This window comes from Rhinolophus hipposideros (assembly GCF_964194185.1).
Source record: "Rhinolophus hipposideros genome assembly, chromosome: 5".
NCBI classification, from domain to species: domain Eukaryota; kingdom Metazoa; phylum Chordata; class Mammalia; order Chiroptera; family Rhinolophidae; genus Rhinolophus; species Rhinolophus hipposideros.
This window is the reverse complement of record NC_138051.1, coordinates 54,962,241-54,982,291: the sequence shown is the minus strand read 5'-3', so window position 1 is coordinate 54,982,291 and position 20,051 is coordinate 54,962,241. Positions and strand designations below refer to the sequence as shown.

Below are 20,051 nucleotides of genomic sequence, written 5' to 3'. Positions count from 1 at the left end.
GGGGACCACAGCCAGCTGGAACATTTTTCACTCTGAGGTCCAACTCAGGGCATGTGACTATGAGCAAGAATCCACAGGAGGAGCCTCGGGACCATGCTGAACACAAAGATTACTTGGCTCTCTTCCTGGGAACCTGAGGAATAGCTACTCACCTCAATTCCAACCAAGGGAAACTGGTGCGAAAACCTTTCCCTAGTGAGTTCACTGCTGCTATGGAACCATGAAGGCGTGTGCCAACAATGTACCCAGAAAGCACCATTTACCCATTTGAATGAGAATACATATACCCATGAACGAAAACACAGATAAATATACATGGTGAGACCTTTAAAAGAGATGCGAGCGGTTCTGGATGGATTATGCCATTTAAGTAGAAGTCCTTAATATAAAGACTGAAGAAAAGACTTGCTTCAGGATATCCTCCTGAAAAAAATCCTTTTAAAATCTAATTCTATTCCCATTTGCTTAAAAAAAAAAAAATCTATGTCACTGTGTTTCTTCTGACTGAATATGTCAAGAAAGGGCCTGTGTTGGCTGCACAGTTTCTCTGCTCAGCTCGCTGTAGCAGCACTGCTTCTGAGTGGTACTCCCCAAGAGAACACGAAAGGACCCAGCCTACCTTTCATGGCTTCCGCTGCCTGGATGAGCTCAGTCACTGCACCGGCGACTCGCTTCGAGAGAGTAGCCAGCTGGTGCTTGAGTTCCGGGGTTGGTTTCTGAAGAATCTACGGGGGAAGAACAAGCCAAATACATAAGGAAGATAGCCACCATTGTGAAAGGAATCACACTCTTACTGGTGAACGCAGAGTTGGATATCCTCGTTTTACGGTGCAACTGTGTCACCAAGGGACTTCAGAATCTTGGGGAAAACACAGAAGACTCACTTGTGTTCAGTTTCCTCATGTGAGAAATGAGAAGTTGGGAGCCATGGGTTTTTCTAAGGTCCTTTCTTACATATTTCCCTAAGATCATATGAGACACAAAATCCTTATTTGTCTTTATTTGTCCTTTTATTTGTACATAAAACAAATATAATAAATACATACATACATACATGAAAATTACCCAGAGTTACCTGAAAACACTCTGAGAGAACTTGAAAGCCCAAGGCTTCCGGTCAGCTGGTGCTTGTGACAAAACAAATGTGGGACTAGAAGAAATGTATGACTCAGGTGGGGTCTTGCAGACAAAATCTCCAAGAAAGCAACAACCAACTGACCAGGGGGGTTGTTCCTGAAAGAACAATCCATTTCCAGGATTTTGACTGCAAGCTCTCCTGGGAGAAGTTGTGAAGAATTTCCCTCTTTTGAACTAGTTCACAAGTTTATGTAAATGGGTCTTCCTTTTCGTTTTTTTTTATGATGTTACAAAAAGATATTGGAACTCCACCCCTCAATCCAATTTAAAAAACATCCCAGCTGATTTCTTCTCAAATGCATTAAAGAACAGGACTAAGAAATTCGATGAGAACTCCTCTCCATCCTGTACCTCAGATTTGCATTCTGACTTACACCATCTTGTTCCTAATTTCAAAATTCTTCTTCCAATATTCTTTTCTGCATCTCTTCCCCATATTTCACAGTGATAATCTTCAGGTTTAGAAATGTTAAGACATTCTGGAGGAAAACACAATTGCTGTCTCTCTCTAGACAATTTTGATGCCTCTGAGCCTGGCATGGGAATTGGACAGACCTGTGTTCAAACCTGGCTTCGTCTGCTACTGGTTTGTGACACTGAGCAGATGACTGAACCTCTCAGAACTTGTTTTCTCATCTCTAAAACTGGGGTATGCCTGCCCCTCTGGGTGACCATAAAGATCAAATAGAATAACACATGGTAAGTATCGTGCACAATGTCTGGAATACAGTAAGCATTCATTGAACGCTAACTTCCTTCTTGCTGTCCCATCCCCTTTTACCTAGCCAGGGATCAAACTCATTCTCAGGAGTCTGGAAAAGGTGGCTTTTGGATGCCGGCCTAACCCCTTCATACCATAACTATAAGAGAAACTTGGTAAAAAAAGTCTGGGGTTGGGGGAGTTATTGGGGTTATACTTTGACCAGCCCCAGATACACTTGTACATAGAAGACATTATGTTATATACTCAAACTGATTACGCCAAGATTTTTGAGCATCACTTTGCATGCCTCTATCCTATCCTCCTTCTTCTTATGACATCTTTAAATTTTTATATTTGCTATTGTACTGTGATTTCAGCACCTCATTCTCTCAGCCTAGGACTGACATATATCACTACGCAGATATTAAGAACTCAGCACAGACCTGTGAAGGAGTGAACAAATGAATGAATGAGTGAAAAACAGACCAACACACTATTGGAACGATTCCTAACATATTGGCATCCTAGATCAGTTCCAAAACAACACTAGAAACATGGAGAGGTGGAGGGAAGGGGTTAAGTGCCGTTTACTTTCTAACACAGGTGATTCTCATATGCAGCCAAAGTTGTGAACCATTTATTTCTACTAGGGTACCTTTAATTCAAGATAAATTTTTCAACAAATGGTGCTAAAACAATTGGATGGCCATATGTAAGAAAATAAACTTCGACTCATTCCCTATATTATACACATAAATTAACTATAAATAGAGTATAAACCTAAATGTAACAATATGATACAGAAGAAAACACAGGAAAATAATTTTAGTAATCTTGAATTTGGTAAAGATTTTTAAGCAGAGAACAAAAAGCAAAAATTATGCTTTAAAACTTAAAAAAGCATAAATCTTTTAAATTTCATGCTTTAGAACTTTAAAAACATTATGCCAAGTGACAGAGGCCCATCACAAAAAAAAGAAACACATATTGTATGATTCCATTTATATGAAAAGTCCCTAATAGGCAAATCTAATAGAAGCAGAAAGTACATTAATGTTTGCTTAGGGCTGGGAGTGGGGGTGAGGGTAATGGAGAATGACTACTCATGGGCATTAGGTTTTTTTGGGGGTGATGAAAATGTTCTAAAATTAGATTATGGTGATAATTGCACAACTCTGTAAATGTACTAAAAACCCAATGAATTGCACACCGTAAACAGGTGAATTTTATCATGCAAATTATATTTAATTAAGGCTGTTGAAAAGAAGGACTCAATCTGGCATGCAAATGAAAGAATAATAGGAAGCTAATAAAGAGTTACAGAATATGTCACCCCAAAATATGCCTCTTTGACATAGGAATTATTTTGAGAAACAGCAGACACAAGAAAAGCTCTGAAAATTGAGTAAAATTTACCCCTTTGAAGGGAAATGTACATTTATAAAATAAAAATTCTCCATTTGTAAGAGTGTCTCCCCCTAGGTACCAAGAAGAGAAGTTTGACTCTAAATCCCAAGAAAATCTTATCAAGGAGAAGACTCGAAATCTGAATAACAAACCTTACCCTTGTACATCATATTTTTCCTAGCAACTTCCCATAACTGATTTCCCCCCAATCTTTCTTTTCTTTAGCTGAAGATGGTATTTAAACTGGAGCCATCCTGGGGAGTCATTCATTTTTTCTTGAGTATCTTCCATGTATCCATGAGGTACACATGTTAATAAACTTCTGTTTTTCTCTTGTTCATCTTTTATTAAAAGGGGGTTTCAGGCAAGAACTCAGAAGGGTAGAGGGAAAATTATATTTCCTCCCCTACACTAGGATGTAATTCTGAAAATAGTTTGATGTCCTTTGCAAACAGAGACATTCAGTTCATCCTAAATGTTTAATATTTGAGAAAAGATATATTTTGGTTTTATTTTTATATTTATCCAAGTTCCAGCCACACATCATTTTCCCCTTTGTTTTCTCAACTCTCTGCAGTGTAATCATTTCTTTCTTTTTTTATAATACACATTTGGCTTCAAGGCATTGTTATGAAAATGAAGACAAGCCACATCCTGAGAGAAACAATTTTCAGAAAATATATCTGACCAAGAACTCATATCTAGAAAATATAAAGAACTCTAAAAGTTCAATAGCAAAAAGACAAGCAACCCAATAAAAAATGGGCACAAGACCTGAACAGACACTTCATAAACAAACAAACAAAAAAAAGGCAAAAACAAAACAAAGACCTCAACAATATAAATTAAAACCACAATGAGATATCTCTGCATACCCATTAGAATGGCTAGAATGAAAAAAGATTGACCATTCCAAGTGTTGCCAGGATGTGGAGCAATTGGAACTCTCTTATACTGCTGGTGGAAATGTAAAAACAGTACACCATTTTAAAAAAGTTTGGTAGTTTCCTAAAAAGTAAACAAACAAAAAAACCAAAAAAACACAAAAACAAACAACCCTACCCAATGATATGAATATTCCACTTCTAGGTATTTATCCAAGAGAAATGAACCTGTGAACATGTACAGGCACAAAGACCTGTATGTGGTTAAGAAAAAGAAACAACAAAAAGAAACAACAGGCCCAAGGTGAAGTTGCTTGGCCCCAGGACAGAAAAGAGACTTAACTGCAGCGTTAGCCCCTCCCAGGAATATGACCTTAAACCTATCAGTCTGGAATTTCCTGATAAACTCCTGTGGCCTTCTCCCAAAGAAAGTTGCCCTTGCCTGAAACACTCCTTCCTTTCCTTTGCTAATAACGTTCTTGTCCTGTCCAGTTTGTGCCTATAGAAACCTTCCATTCTGTACAACTTTTTTTTTTAATTTCTTTTTTAAATTTAATTTATTGGGGTGACAATTGTAGTGAAATTACATAGATTTCAGGTGTACAATTCTGTATTACATCATCTTTAAATCCCACTGTGTGTTCACCACCCAGAGTCAGTTCTCTTTCCATCACCATATATTTGATCCCCCTTACCCTCATCTCCCTCCCCCCACCATTCTGTACAACTTTTCAAAGCTCTCTTCTGTTGGCTAGATGAAACTCATGAATTGTCCAATAAAGCCAATTAGATCTTCAAATTCACTCAGTTGAATTTTTGTTCTTTAACAACATAGAATGTTCTCAGCAGCTTTATTTGTAATAAACAAGACCTAGAAATAACCCAAATGTGAATCGACAGGTGAATAAACAAATTATGGCATATCCATATGAGGGAATACTACTTAGCAATTAAAGGCAACAGATTATTGATACACACAACAACATGGAAGGAATGGAAAATTCTCATGCTGAAAGGAGCCAGATAAAAAGGAGCACATGCTATATGATTCCATTTATATAAAAACCTAGAAAATGCAAACAAATCTATAATTACAAACAGCAGATCAATAGTTGCCTGGAAATTTTGAGGAACAATGGATATATTCATTATTTTGATTATGGTGCTGCTTTCACAGATGTATCATATGTCAATAATCAAATTGTGCACTTTAAATATATGTTTACTGCATATTAGTTATACCTCAATAAAGCAGGGAAAAAAAATAAGGGTGTGGTGGGGAGACCCACATCACCAAAGTGGAGTGGTGATGGAGAAAGAGAAACACTTCTGTATATACTAAGGCCCTCTCAAAAGGGATTAGTCCTATGATAAGGTACCCTATTTAGATAAGGCAGACAGAAAGGAGATCTATTTTCATTCTGCTATTAAGTCAATACGATTTCTAATAGCGGGCCACAGACAGAACCAAATTAAAGTTCTGCTCGTGGAAGCAGGGGTCATTTTAGCCCTGTCAAAGAGCTCACATTGGGGTTTTCCAGTAATATGGGACTGTGACTGCTGCAGAGGCAAAGTGGCTGCCTGTTAACCTAGAATACAAATTTTCTACAATAAACCAGAAAATGCAGGAGGCCAACACTGCTCCAGTGGCCAGATCTAAAGCTTCACAGAAGCAGCTCCTGGAGCAGTTAGGAGATGGCTCTGCTCCAATTAGGTCTCATTATTTGTTGATTGCTAAGTGGATTCTCCAAAGAAAAGAATCCCCCAAGGAGAGATTCTCAGTTGGGAGCCTCAATTCCAAAAGGATCCCGCAGGGTTCTGGGTCTGAGAATGCTCTTAACAGTTTAAAGGACATTTTTGTGCTGATGTTTCTTTGATGAGGGTAGGGGGAGGCAGGAAATGTGTTTTCAGCTCAAGGGGGCCCAAGATCCACAAAAAGATTAAAAATGCTAAAATCATGATAGTCATTTGCACCTAGATAGGAAAGAAAAAAGAATGGGATTGGCAAGGGATACAAAATTCATTATTATTTATATATTTCTTTAAAGAATAAAGATCTGAACCAAATGGAACAAAACGTTAATTAACAAAATTAGTTGATTATAGATGACGGGCATACAGATGTTGATATGATTTTCTGCATTTTAAAGCCTTTTCTAAAGTAAAAAATACACAAGGCAGCCAAAAAAGGTTAGGCATCTCTGAGTCTTAGATATTTGAACTGAACAAGGCTAAAGCAGCATAATTTCCCCCACATTTTCACGTGCCTAAATTTAAGAAAAGCAGCCCACCGAAGATCCTTGAACCTCCTCTTACCACCTGAAAAGTTAACCTTGATTTACGAATATTTCTGTAAATTGCTAGATACTTTCTCCAAATCTTAATTTCTATTTTTCTTTCTCCCCTTTTGTAAAAATTGGACAACTACCTGATCTTCCTTTAGCCTTCAGGAATCTTACTAATTCTCTTTGATCTATCATAGTGAAGAACGCAACTTGTAAACTGATCCAGGGGGACTCCTGATCAGATCTCCTATTACAGTTTTGATCTAGGTGGACTTTCTTTTCAGAATGGCGATACTGCGATCATTTCATTATACATGGTCTCCCCATATGGACCAGAGAATGAGAAGGGCAGGATGCGGGGTGTGTGTGTGTGTGTGTGTGTGTGTGTGTGTGTGGTGTGGGTGTGTCAAAATCTCTAGTTTTTAATTGCTTTTTTACTCATCACCCTCAAATAGCCAATCTAATCTTAGTATTCTTTTCTTCTACTGTAAAGATAATTTCAACACAAATCTGTATGTCTTCTCTAATTGGCAATGTGGCTTTCCTTTTCTGGTTCTGTCTCTCAAAGTTCCCTCAGGAATGAACACGAGTTTCCCAGTTTGTACATCTCCGTTTTCCTCCTTTCTTCTTGCGTCTCCACCGTCACTGGCCTTAGCAGCCTTGTGGCTCATGGACCTCAGTGTGGAACAATCGTCCTGGCTCTCAGCCTCATTTTAGCCCAGGTTTCTTCAGTTTGCTTCGGAGAAGGCATTAGGGCTAATCATGTGACATGTGAACTTAATTTGAGCAGGCCCAAGAAAACTACAAATGTCTACAGTTTAGGTGACAGAACACTGTCACAGCGGCTCTACAAATTTTGGTTAGGAACTTGTATTTTCCTATGTTTATGATAATTCCCTGGACCTGGGGGCTGTTTTCTTCCTATATTTTCATTAGAACATATCCTTCAAAGAGTATGTCTAGCTTTCTAAAGAGACAAACATAAATACCCGAAAAGTAAATGCACGATACTATTTTCATTCACATTTCCTTGGAGGTCAGAAGCATCAGCACTTGCCACCATGAAGAGGCAAAAACATCCTTGCAAAAGATGAGACAATTTTTTTATGTTTCCTAGAAGTTTTAATATCACTTAGCTTTTCTTCCTATTAATGATTTCATTTTAGCACCAACTACATTCACACCATAAACCTCAGAACAGCCACGGAGAAACATTTCTATTTCTACCATAATTACAGGTTACAATGACCGTAACTGTATAGAAAGATGAGAAGAAACTCGTGGGGCAGGCTTTTAACAGACACATCAACCACCCTAGTTTGCAACAGGTAAGGAGTAAGAGCCCTGTTTCTCTGGTAAATACAAGGAAGAATTTATGAGAGGAAATAAATTCACTGAATAAAAGGTCTGGCCTGGGGTCATAGGCTCTGAGAATAACTCTCAATTCTTCAAAAAAACTGCCAGACCTTTATCAGCTTGTGCTCCTGTTGTAGGACCTGGTGAAGCCCAAACATGGATACAGGAATCAAAGGGACAAAACTTGAGGATAATATCCAAGATGTCATCCAGAAAGCCCAGAAAGAGCTTGCCAAACAGCAACTGAACGTTACAAACTATTGCGTCTTACTCGCTCATACCGATTGGTCTATTATTCAGACATGCAAACAAAAGAAAGATGAATCTGTGGCAGACTTCAGTGTCTGCTTGAAAGCCCTCTTCCTATGGCTTTCCTGGTGCCATACATAAATAGGGTCAGTCAACCCCCTCTGGTTGCCCTTTTGGTAAATGGATTATCCCCTGAGATTAGCAGGGATTGGGATGGGAGGCCACAGGCCTGACCAAACTGGTGACTACAGCTGAGCATGTTGAAAGGACCCTGGAGCAAGATCGGAAACAAATATCTGCCAAGCTATTAGCTTTACAGCTACAACAGCTCCAAAATAACACCTGAGCCTCCTAAATTGCACTCCTCTAGGGGTCCGTTATCAAACACTGGCCCAGAAGTTGATGTCTCAGTTGTAATCCACTGGGACACTGGGGAAAAAAGATTGTCCTCAAAGGCCCTATGCAAACTTCCAACACAGCTCACAGGCACCCATATCGCCCCCCAGGAAGCTCTCATACAGGCCCCCATACAGTTGACAGGATTCTGAGGGGTTCTCTGGTGAGCTAGTATCAGTGCAGCAGGTCCTCAAAGAACATCATTTTGTCATAACCTTCATGAGAACAAAATCGATGCCCAGCCAGGGCCAGTGTCTGTGGAGTTTCCACGTTCTGCGTGGGTTTCCTTTGGGGACTGGGGACGCTGGTTTCCTCCAACATCCCAGAGGTGTGCATGTGAGGTGACTGGCGTGTCTACATTGTCCCAGTCTGAGCGACTGTGGGTGTGGGTGACCCTGCGATGCAGGGACGTCCTGTCTAGGGTGGGGTTCCCACATTGTACCCTGAGCTGCTGGGGATAGGCTTTGGCCACCTGTGACCATGAACTTGAAAAAACAGGTTGGAAGTGAATTATCTTACTTGTTTTTATCAACCTTTCTTAAATGTATGTATAGCTTACATTTATTTCAGTGTTTAATATTAGAAGTATTTGGGGGTCTTTATTTAGAAGTTTGGTAATGTTTTTGTGACTAAAAATGTGCAGTACGAATTTCACTCTTACTTATATCACTTAGTCTATGGGAGAACTGGTTTCATTATAATTTCTTTCACTTAAAGTTGCAGTTCCCAAGAATCTACTGACGATATTAGTATTTAAGTGATATTTAAATATCACTTAAATTTATTTAAGTGATATTAAGTGAGGTATTAAGTGAGGACTTACTGTGTTTTCCTGGGACAGCCAAAGAGAAACTAAAACTACTGGAGCTACACTTTCTACTTTAAACCCCACCCTTATTGGACAACAAAATCCTCAGAATAAAAAGGAAGTTTCCATCATGGGGGTATCTAATACAGTTCAGAGAGAATTTTTATCTCAACCAGTACAAATGACTCTGGGACCTTTTATTGAAAAACATTTCCTTTTTGCATTCTTTTTGCTGTGATATAACCCCAGTCAATCTATTAGTAGGTGGATCTCCTTTCTAAATGAAAAGGGCTAACACATTTTGTTTTGAATGGAGACCTCCCTTTAGAATTTCCTGACTAAACCAGACCTGATCTTTTATGTTCTTTAGAGTCTATCTTTGACACAGAAGAGGAAGAATTTATACAAAGGTCCCCTAATTTCATCAAAGTGCCCGAAAATATGGGGGTTACTTTTAAAACTGACATTGGGACAATAAACAGTGCAGAACCTACAAAGATTCAGATAGATGTAACCAAACCTCGCCCTAAATTACCTCAATATCCATTAAAGCCTGAGGCCTCACCTGCATGGCAAAAGACCTAATTGCCAGGGGCTAACCATTTTCTGTACCAGGCCCTGTAACACACTGATCTTACAATGGATGGTGATGGTGATTTGCTCAGGATTTGAGAGTTATTAGTAAGTTGCTTATTCCTTGTTCCCCAGTTGTTCCACACCCGAACACTGTCTTGTGACAAGTTCCGCCAGACTCAAAATGGTTCACTGTTGCAGACCCTTTTCAGCCCTTTTCAGCACCCCTAAGGACGCCAACAGCCTATCTACTGGATTTTACATAGAACATACCTGGACAGTCGTGCCTCAGTGGTTGGGAGTCCCTCTTGTATTTCTCCCAAGTATTTCACCAAGATTTAAACATCCTCCAGTTCTGGAGAAACTGACCCTTTTACAATATGTACATGACCTCTTGCTGTGCTCAGTTACCAAAGAGGTGTCCATACACGGTTCCATTTATTTGCTACAACAATTAGCTGAAAAACAACACAAAGTCTCTAAGGAAAATTACAATAATCTTTAGACACTGTTCATTACCTAGGTCATGATCTAAGCCCTGAAGGAATTCAGCTGTCTCCAAAAAGAATTAAGCTGAGCCAGGAATCTCCTAGACCCACAACCTCTCCCTAAGCTCCGGAAAATACCGCTTTCCACAACCTCCAGCCATCAAGGCACCCACTTCACTGGGCACACTGTACGAACCTTGATGAAAACCTTGCAAACCTCTTGGAATCACCATTGTCCCTATCACCCTCAATTATCACGTAAGGTCTAGAGAATTAATGGGATCCCCAAACTAAAAAACTTGCTGGCCCACCTTTGGGAAACGTAAGGCAACTCTACTTAAGACTGTCATGGGTAGACCAGTGTCTATTTGTATACAACCTTCTGCCGAGCCCTTGTTATCTCACGCTAGTACCACCAGCTACTGTAGGTTTTTAATGTCTAATGCTCAAGCCTATTGTTAACAAGTTAAAGAAGTTTCCCTGGATCCCAATTCAAAGGATCTTACTGGTTACAGTTTGGAGCGTTGTGACTGGGTATTCTGGAAGCATCATCAGAGGTAGACAGCCCTTGAGCACTGTTGGAAGGGACCTTACTAGTACTCCTGACCACTGGCACTGCTGCAACACCAGAAGGCACTGAGCTTTGGATACACATCTCACAGTCAAAGAAGGTTCCACCTGACACCTGCTCCTGTACAGATGCTGGAGACCTATGAATCAAACCGATGAGGAAGAGAAACCCCTAACATCAATGTAGACCCCTTCCGCCTAATACACCAGACCAAGACTTCACACGTTAACCAAACACGAAATCTTTTCTTCTTGTTCCTTTACTTTGGTATTGGCCTGGAAAGATAATGCCATCACCCAGATTATCCAGGCCATTGCTAAGAGGGGGTGGGTAGCCTTTCAGAGTAGGGATTTGCCATCAAACACTCTGATCTGTCCATCTTAGTGAAAGTGGTTTATGCCCCACAGGATTTTTGTCTGTGGTGGTTACCATTCGTCTAGATTGCTGGTGAATAACGGGGCAATTCCTCTTTGGTTATCTACCTGTGTCTCTAACTGTTCACAACTGAGATACCTCATTGGTCAACTCCCATCAATTGACATTGTCGAGGTAGAAAGGACCTACCAGAAGGTTTTTCATGATTCAAAATTTACTTCCTTTGGCAGGTCCCCACTTCCCTGGTTAAGAATAAATATAAATGAGGCTTTGATCAGGAACCTCCTCCTACGCTCTAGAAAATATTACACTACCCACTGCTAAAACGATAGCTGCCCCCAAAAAATCCTCAGATTCTCTGCGCAAAGTTGTTCTTGACAACAGGATGACCCTTGATTACCTTTCAGCTGAGCAAGGAGGTGTCTGTGCTGTGACCACCACTACCTGTGGCTCCCAGATGGACACTTCAGGGGAAGCTGAAACTCAGTTACATCGAGATCACTGAGCAAGCCTCTTGGCTCCAATAGGTGACTCTCTCAACAGGGTCTTTGACTTATTTTGATTTTGAATGGTTTGGGACCATGGCTCCAAAGTGCACTCTAAGCATTGGAAATTGTCCTGTTAATAATTATCATAATAATCTCCCTGGCACACTGTGTTCTTTTAAAAGCTCCAGATACGTGTTTGAAGCCTCTAACCACCCAGCAAATGATCTGCCTACCATTGGAACACCAGAAAAAGAACAAAGAGAATGACTGACTTAAAGATTGTGAACCTGAAGCCATGACCTGTGAGTGCGAACAGGGATTAAGGAAAAACATCAGGACCTGTGACTATCACACAGAGGATCAGTAAAAGCCCTGAGAACTACAGAATAGTAGCCGAGAGTGGCGCTAAATGCGTTAAATTTTGATCACGTCTCTCAGTCATGCTTAGAGTCTGATCAAAAGGGGGGAATTGTTCAAGAGAAAACCACAGGCCCCAAATGGAATCACTTGTGCTAAAGCCCATGACATTGAACCTAGGCTCAGTATCTGACATAACTGCAGTTTCAACCTTCCCCAGGAACGTAATCTTAATTGGTCTGTCTGGAATTTTCTGGTCAGTACCAATGAGGTCATCTGTCACGTGGCCCTTCCCCATTCACCCCCCTACCCACAGAAAGCTATGGTTACCTACCTGATAAGACACCCCCACCTTCCCTTAAGGGAAGGCAACCTGGCCTGAAACAATCCTTTCTTTTCTTTTGCTCATAACTTTCTTGTCCCTGCCAGTTTCTGACAGTAAAGGCCTTCCATATTGTTCAGCTTCTCAGAGCACCGCTCCACCTGCCAGATGGGATGCTGCCCGATCCATGAATCTCTCAATAAAGCCAATCAGACCCTCAGATTTACTCAACTGAACATTTGTTCTTTACAGAGCAAACTATTCTTGCCTGGGCCCAGGAAAGGAAGGCAGTGGTCACTCCTCCTTCCAACCTCCACAGGCACCTCTCAGATGACACCTCCTGAATGACATGTGAGGTGGAGTCTCTGTGCGGCCTGTGCCCTCTTCTGGGTCCAGAAAAAGCTGCTGATTATCTTTAGGACTGATGCCTGACATAATAATTAAGTGGCCGTGAAGCTGGGGTCTCCGCCTATGTGGCCTGGGAAGGGTTCCTCAATCTTCCCTGATGCTCACAGAGGCCGTGGAGCCCTTGGCCTCCTCTCAGGCAAAAAGGCCAGCCATCACCCACCTGCCTTGGGAAGTCCTGGATTCTTCCACTCACCAAACAAAGTGAGCTGGAGAGCAGAGGTGAGGAGAGAGGAAGTGCTTTGGTGGATACAGCACTTGGTTCCCAGATACTGGGAAAGGGTTTAAAGTTGGCTAGAGGTAAAGGAGGGGGCCCTGTGAGGGTTCCATTTTCCTTCTCCCCTGGAAGAAACTGCAAGACAAGTGCTCGCACCTTCCTTATGAAGGGAGAACTCCTCTCCACAATATAAGCAGTCTTTTGTTCGAGAGTAAAATGGGAGATCTTCACTCATTAAGCATTTTAAAGGCTGTCTGCCTCCTTTTTATCCAGGTCTGTGGATTTGTCAGAGCTGCAGCTGGAGGTGGACCCCTATGCAGTGACATTCTTGTTAAATGGTTCACCAAGAGTATGGTGGAAAGCGGCAGCCTAAGGGCCACGTGTGCAAGGGCCTGGACCTACAGACACTGGGTAAGTTATCAAAGCTGCCCAGTTACAGGCACAGGTCCTGGGAAAAATATGGTGTAACCAAGAAATGGAGCTGAGCACAAGGGGTGAAATGAGGATCCCAGTATCAGTTCCTTTCCAACACATGAACAAGACAAAAACAAAAGCGTGAGAGACAGAAAACAAGAAGTGGGGAGTCTTTACTCAGGAAGCGGCCGGGGAGCCCGTGCGGCGAGCCCTGCACTACAGCTCCACCGGGCCCAGCACCTTCTAGGTGGATGGCAATGAAGCACGCAGAGAAGGTGAGCTTGGTCACAAAGCCACAAGGTTCTGACATTCTCATCGAGGGCTTGATGAACTGTCCCTTTAACATCTGAGGGAACTGAAGCCCAGATAAGGCTATTTTCATGGCAGAGTCAGCATTCGAACTCGAGGCTTTTAACCTAAGCCCTAATACTGTTCCCACTCTATTTTTCATTGTTCAGATATAACATGGTTCCACATGACTAAGAATATATTGTTCCATAAAGAAAAAAAAGGCTTTTGAAAGCCTTGCTAGTTTCATCCTCTTTACCCTGAATGTCCTGCTAGGCACGCTCGTGGACTGAACACTTTTAACTATATCCCAACATAGACGGCTGCTTTGGCTGGAGAAGCTCATGCCTGTGAATGCTGAGTGACCAAGACGTTTTCTTCTTGGCCTACATGTGATACACTGGTTTCTATTCCCAAGAGTTCAGCCTTCGGAAGCCCAATGTTTGTAACCCCGAATGGCTAGTCTCACAAAAGATAACCTTTTGCATTGCCCACAGTTACCTGGGTGAAGTATAAAACAAATGCTCCCTTAAAACACCTAAAATGCTTCCCATCAGAAGGTAACTTGAGTTTAAAGAGAAGGCAGTGGAATGCCAGAATGAGCACAGAGCTGGGAATAACAGCAGTTGGGATTAGGTCCCAGGTCTGCCGCTAGGAGCTGGGCGACCTCAACCAAGGGGCCAAAATTCTCTGAGTCTTGGATCATTCCTTTGCACTGCCTGCCTCATGTGGCTGCACAAAATGAGAAAACTTTCAACGCCCCGCAAATGAAAGGCTCAATGATCTTCTAAGTACATGTGGTTGTGTATCTGAAAGTGGCCCGTTGGATCTTTTCTTTTCTTTCTTTCTTGTTTTTAGGTTTATGAAGGAGCACGGGCCATGAAGGAGGGGAGACGTCATCAGTTCTCTTCTGGGGTGTCTCTGACTCCTACACAAACTCTCTATGGGCTACCCCAGACCTCCCCCAATTCTAAACGTGGCTCCCGGGAGTAGACAGGGACAGATGTACACTGAATTACATCCTGGTTCCCCACGGTTGGCCCTTGGGGCCTGGGGAGGGAACGAAGCCACCCTAGGAACGGGGAGCTGGTGCAAGCCTGAGGCTCCCGTGTGGGCAGTCTACCAGCCACAGCCACCGTGTCCCGCCGGCATCTTCTGTCTCGGCATTCTTAACCCAGCTCCACGTGGACGCCTCAGGCTGGTAGAAGGTCATCACAGTAAGGAACGTGTCATTCTCCAGGTGGTCTAAGTCATACATTCAAGGACTGGAGAAAGCCATTAGAGTGAGATGACCCGGAGCACTGGCAACGTTTCTAACTTGTCATGGAGGCTGGTGTGGCTCTTTCAGGAGCCTTCCCTTTCCTCGCATGATGGACTGGGGTCTTCCTAACAGGACCTCTGGACACTTTTTCAATGGTGGCTCTGCCTGTCCCACCTGCTTCATCCCTCACTCTGCCCGTCCCACGTCCATGCTAGTCTTGCCTCTTTGGTGTACTAGTAGAGCTGAGCTCTCCTGGATTCTAACTCAACTCCCCCTAGACTACACTTGTAGCTCAGTGTCCTGGGGAAGTGTGACACGGGAGGCTTTTCAGCTTAATCCAATCCCACCTGGAGCTTGAACAACACTCTAAGAGGGGTTTTCCTGAGGAAAGGACGGTCTGCATCCAATTGAGCTCTTCCCCAGCTGCTGCCCACATCCCTGCTCACCACCAAGACGTGCTCGAGAAGGTCCAGGTAGCTGAGGGTGCACTCCGTCCCATACCGCAAGGCTCTGGCGCGCACCTCCTCACTGACATCAGGGTGGAAGGATGCTTGCTGGAGAAAGAAAGAAGCAGCGACATCTTAAAACAGGAAGGGTCAGCTGGTGAGTGAACCGGGGGGCCAGGTGGGGTCACTGGCCTTAGCCAGCAGTGTGGTGTAGCCCTGGACATCCCTCTGCCTCACCTCAGACCTCTGAGAAACCTTCCCTGACTCCCTGGGTAGAGGAGGCGGTCCTCCCCCACCTTCCCGTTTCCTCCTTCTGTCTCCACAGCAGGCTCTCTGCAAGTTTGTGTCTTGACATTTTTAGTGCCCCAGGGCCAGATAAAAGCAAGTGAATCTGGTCCCTCTTTCCTTCCTTTCTCCTTTGTCTCCCCCACCCACCATCCTGCCTTTTACTGACATGTAAGAAATTCCACATGCCCTGACAAGTCCAGGAAAGATTCATGATTAGGGCTTACAGCAGGAGACGTGCTGTCCCAGGGTCAGCCTGCGTCTCTTCAGCAACGTGAGGAATCCTGCACATGCCCTTCTGTTCACAGGCTAATCATGCCAGGTCCTTGCTCCGTGACCTGATCATGAAGGGGTCAAAGTGACCTCTGGCTCCTGGGAAACTTCAGACAGTGAGCTCCCTAGTATCCTCAGAGGAGCCTCGTATTATACACGTCCAGATAAGCAACCCAGGACCTACAGTTAAAGCAGCATCTTGCATTTTTTTTTCTTGCCCTTGTGACCTGCCAAATTGAGTCATTAATGATATACCATTTCAGATGGCACACTCATTCACGGATTGCTAGGTTAACCAGAGAATGCTCAGTTCAATTTGAATCTCAGATAAATACCAAAAAACAATTTAGCATAAGCACGGGATACCCTATTTTTTATTTGCTAAATCCTGCAACCCTACCCATTTAGCCTTCCTTCCTTGCATACCCTCACCCTAGAAAGAACTTGAGAGGGCTTACAAGAATACATAGAAAACTGCAAATAAATCACAAATCAGGCCACACAGGAATCACCCATTAGGATGAAAGGTCAAAGCTAAAGGGGAATGGTGACCCGATTTTACATTTCTTCCCCTTAAGATCCTTAGCCTAGGATTGGAGAATGCTGCTGAGAATACCTGTGTACCCTCCCGTTACCAGACCCCCTTCCTCCACCGCCCCCTGGAAAGAGTGTGGATGATTCCAGTGGCCAGCTTCTGTAATTCACGAGCCTGGCTTTACTCACCTGAGGACTACCAGGCCTCAGAAGCAGGAGCCATGCCATGTCCTAACCACGTGAAGAGTCGTGCTCTTCACCCCCACTGCATTGTACTCATCCTGGTTCCCCTGTGTCTCCAAGTCTGAGGGCTGAGCGCCCCATCGAATTTGACCAGACATTACTGGGGGAAGACATGTACTCTCATAGCACTCAGGGTCACCTCCAGCAGGTAACGGGCAAGGCCCTCATTTAGAACTGTGTGGGAGCAAAGGACGAGGTGTTCCGCCCACTGCTGGTGGCTCTGTAATTTGGCAGGACCCTTTGGGAGAGCTATCTGGAAATAATTAAAATGTCATACCATTTGACCCAGTGATTCTACTTCTGGGAATCTGGCCTAAGGAAATAATCCCAAGCATAGAAAAAACAGATATGCCCAAAGATGTTACTGGCAGTAAAATTTATGATAAAAATAAAATCCAGACAATCTAAATATCTGACAACAGGGGAAAGATGATATTCATTAACAAAGTATTTTGTGGTCATTAAAAAGTTAGTTATAGTGACTCATAGCAACATAGAAACAGCCATTTAATGTTAATTGTAACAGTAGAAATAAAATTGTATCTAATGTAAACATAAGCACATGGAAGTTAAGACTCAGAAGAAATATACACTAGAATTAACTTAGGGTATAGGGAAGTCTTTGTTTCCACCTAAGGAATTAATGTAATCCTTCCTTTCTGATAAAATGAACCCATCTGTAAGTTAATGCACTTCCATTTCTGTCCTGGCTACCCTGCTCAGCCCCATATGGCAACGTGGCCTCTGCTTGGCATATTAAGAGTTCTTTCTTGATCCACCATTCAACATCCCTGGTATGCTATATATTCCTTATTGCATGCACCCCATTTCCTTTCAGCAAAGGGGTGGAAATCCAGGAGACCAAAGGGAATGTAAACGCCCAGTCTGCTAAGTAAGTCCTATCCTAACAAGAGTCTCAGGGCTCAGCAGTGACACTTGTCATCAAGTCTGGCTTTGGTGTGGGAAGCTCTGCAAAACCAGGATTGCCTGATCCAAGGGCGAGAGAACAGAGAGGAGCTGAGGCGGGGCCAACGACACCTGTCCTCGAATCCTTAACTTCGTCCCCGGCAAACAGGGGAGTATGTATTAAGAAAGTGACTGAAAATCTGAGCTGTCTGCCATTTATACCTTAATCATTTTCTTTTCTCCTGTTTAATTTCCCTTTTTTCATTTCATGTTTGTAACATGGAGACAAAGTACCTGTCACTCATCACCACAGTGGCCTTAAGCACTATGGCTGGGAGGCCACGGCAGCAGACACAGACTGGCTGTGAACTCAGAAGACCTGGTTTCAGTTCTGGGGCTGAGAGTAAATAGCTGTGTGACGTTGTCATGCCACTTAATCTCTCCAAGCCTGTTTCATCATCTATCAAATTAGGATGACTCCCCTTGCCCGTCCTATCATGGGATTAAATGAGAACATACATGACATGACGACCCTTCCAAAACTATGAGGTGCCCTGCATGTACACCATGATGGCATTCGGGCCACACCTTGCTAGGCAGGATCATTTTCTGGTGGAGATGTGACCCCTTTGGGAGTTACCACTTCTGATAGGTAGATTCCACTAAGCACATCGAAATGGCAACTACTTATAACCTCAGGAGAGAGTCTAAACTTCGTCCAGAGCACAAGGTCCCTCAGAAAAGCGGCCCTACCCACCCATGTTGCCACTCTCTCCTCTCCACACCGCCCCTGCCCCCCATCACACCCAGCAGACCAGTAAATGGTTGTCTCCCACACCAGGCCCTTGCACACCCATTCTTTCAGCCTGGCCACATTGCCCTGTCCTCTATCCAGTTACCTCCAGCCCATCTTACCCCTTCTGAAGTACCCATGAGAAGCCACCAGCTGCCCCCACAACTCACTTTACCAAGGAGAGGAGTCCTATTCCCTCAGACCTCAAGCTGCAGTATCTGCAATCCCCAGTTTCAGTTTCTCTGGGTCATCCCCACATGCTCACTATGGTAGGGGGGGTCATAAATCAATCACTAAGCAGATGTCAGAGTCCCTGGGGCAAGTCCCAAGAAGGGTCAAGGTCTGGGGGTGCTCAGTGCATTTAGAGGACAGAGTACTCTTATGGCTCACCTTCTTAATAGGAAAAAAAAAAGAGGTCATAAAGCTCAGGTCTCCCCAGCTCCCTCACCAAGCATGGGCTCAGGGCAGCTTCCCCAGTTATCTACCCAAAGATCAGAAGAGTTTTTCTACAATGTCTGGCACAGAGAGCAAAAAGGCAGTTCCCAGCATTCTGTTTTGTTCCTCTAACTCATTTCCTTACCAAGTTATGGCAACACCCCTCCCAGCACAGAATGGATGACCTATGGAGGCAGCAAAGGGTACAAGCAGATGAGGGGTGCGGTTTTCATTTGGGGGCTCTGGAACAAAACGCCCCAGCTCCTCTTTACTACTCAGAGTGGTCTGCACTATACTCTCTGTACTAAGGCCTCCTGCCCATTTAGGAAGAACTGAGAGGAGTGAGAGGGTTAAGTTGCAGGGCGACTTCATTCCCTCTAAACACAGAACACGCTAGAGAGTCATTTCCCATGGGCTGACGTGCACACAACTTCAGCATGCATTTTATTATACAGTCTAAGGTATTGAGCTGCTCCTGTCTACACATCCTGGCACCTCCTCTTCTTCAGACTAAACAAAACAACTCACTCGTGACAGAGAACTAGCCATCCATCCCAAACAACACCAAGGCCTTTACCTTGCAAGCCGTCAACATATCAGACACAGCTTTCCGGCTCAGGTTGGCGGTGGCAATCACGTCCTCTTGTCTACACGAGTTCCCAGCTGCTACGGCTTTCGCTGTTGCCATGGTGATGCCTTTCGTCATCCTTATCGATTCTTCAGGTGATGATGTCTTTTCAGGTACCTCTTTTGACTGGAACACCTGAAAGTTAGAAAGAGAAGTGGTGAAAAAAATCAGAAAGGCAAGGACAAAAATAATTTATTATTTTCCGACCGGGCTGCGAGCTCAGTGTCTGAAAACAGAGCCAGCAACAGGAAGAAAGCGTCAAATGGCAGGAAATGAGAAATTTAATTTGAGTACAGTAATACTATTCTTGCTTCAAGACTCCCAGCATGGCTAAGCCTTGCACGCCTACCCTAGGCATTCATGGGAACAGTGTGGTGAGAGACATACCTACAGTGATTACCTATTCACTTGCAGAAATGCATATTCAATATTTTAAACCATCCACTTCAGGGAAGGTGGATCTGGGGCTTTCTGTTCTCTTGCCCCATCCTTTTGGAGCTTCATCAATTTCCAGAAACTCTGCA

General features: G+C 43.3%; 1 protein-coding gene across 9 annotated transcripts in view; it reads right to left on the bottom strand.

Moving 5' to 3' along the window:
• TLN2 (talin 2) overlaps positions 1–20,051 on the bottom strand; it is a 410,032-nt gene that overhangs the window by 20,413 nt on the left and 369,568 nt on the right. For all 9 annotated transcript variants that reach the window (XM_081049585.1, XM_081049591.1, XM_081049589.1 and 6 more), the window contains 3 exons: positions 19,477–19,662; positions 15,431–15,538; positions 620–725 (listed from right to left, as the gene is read on the bottom strand). In XM_081049585.1, the coding sequence (XP_080905711.1) occupies positions 620–725; positions 15,431–15,538; positions 19,477–19,662 (400 nt within the window). The remainder of the gene's footprint in view (positions 1–619; positions 726–15,430; positions 15,539–19,476; positions 19,663–20,051) is intronic.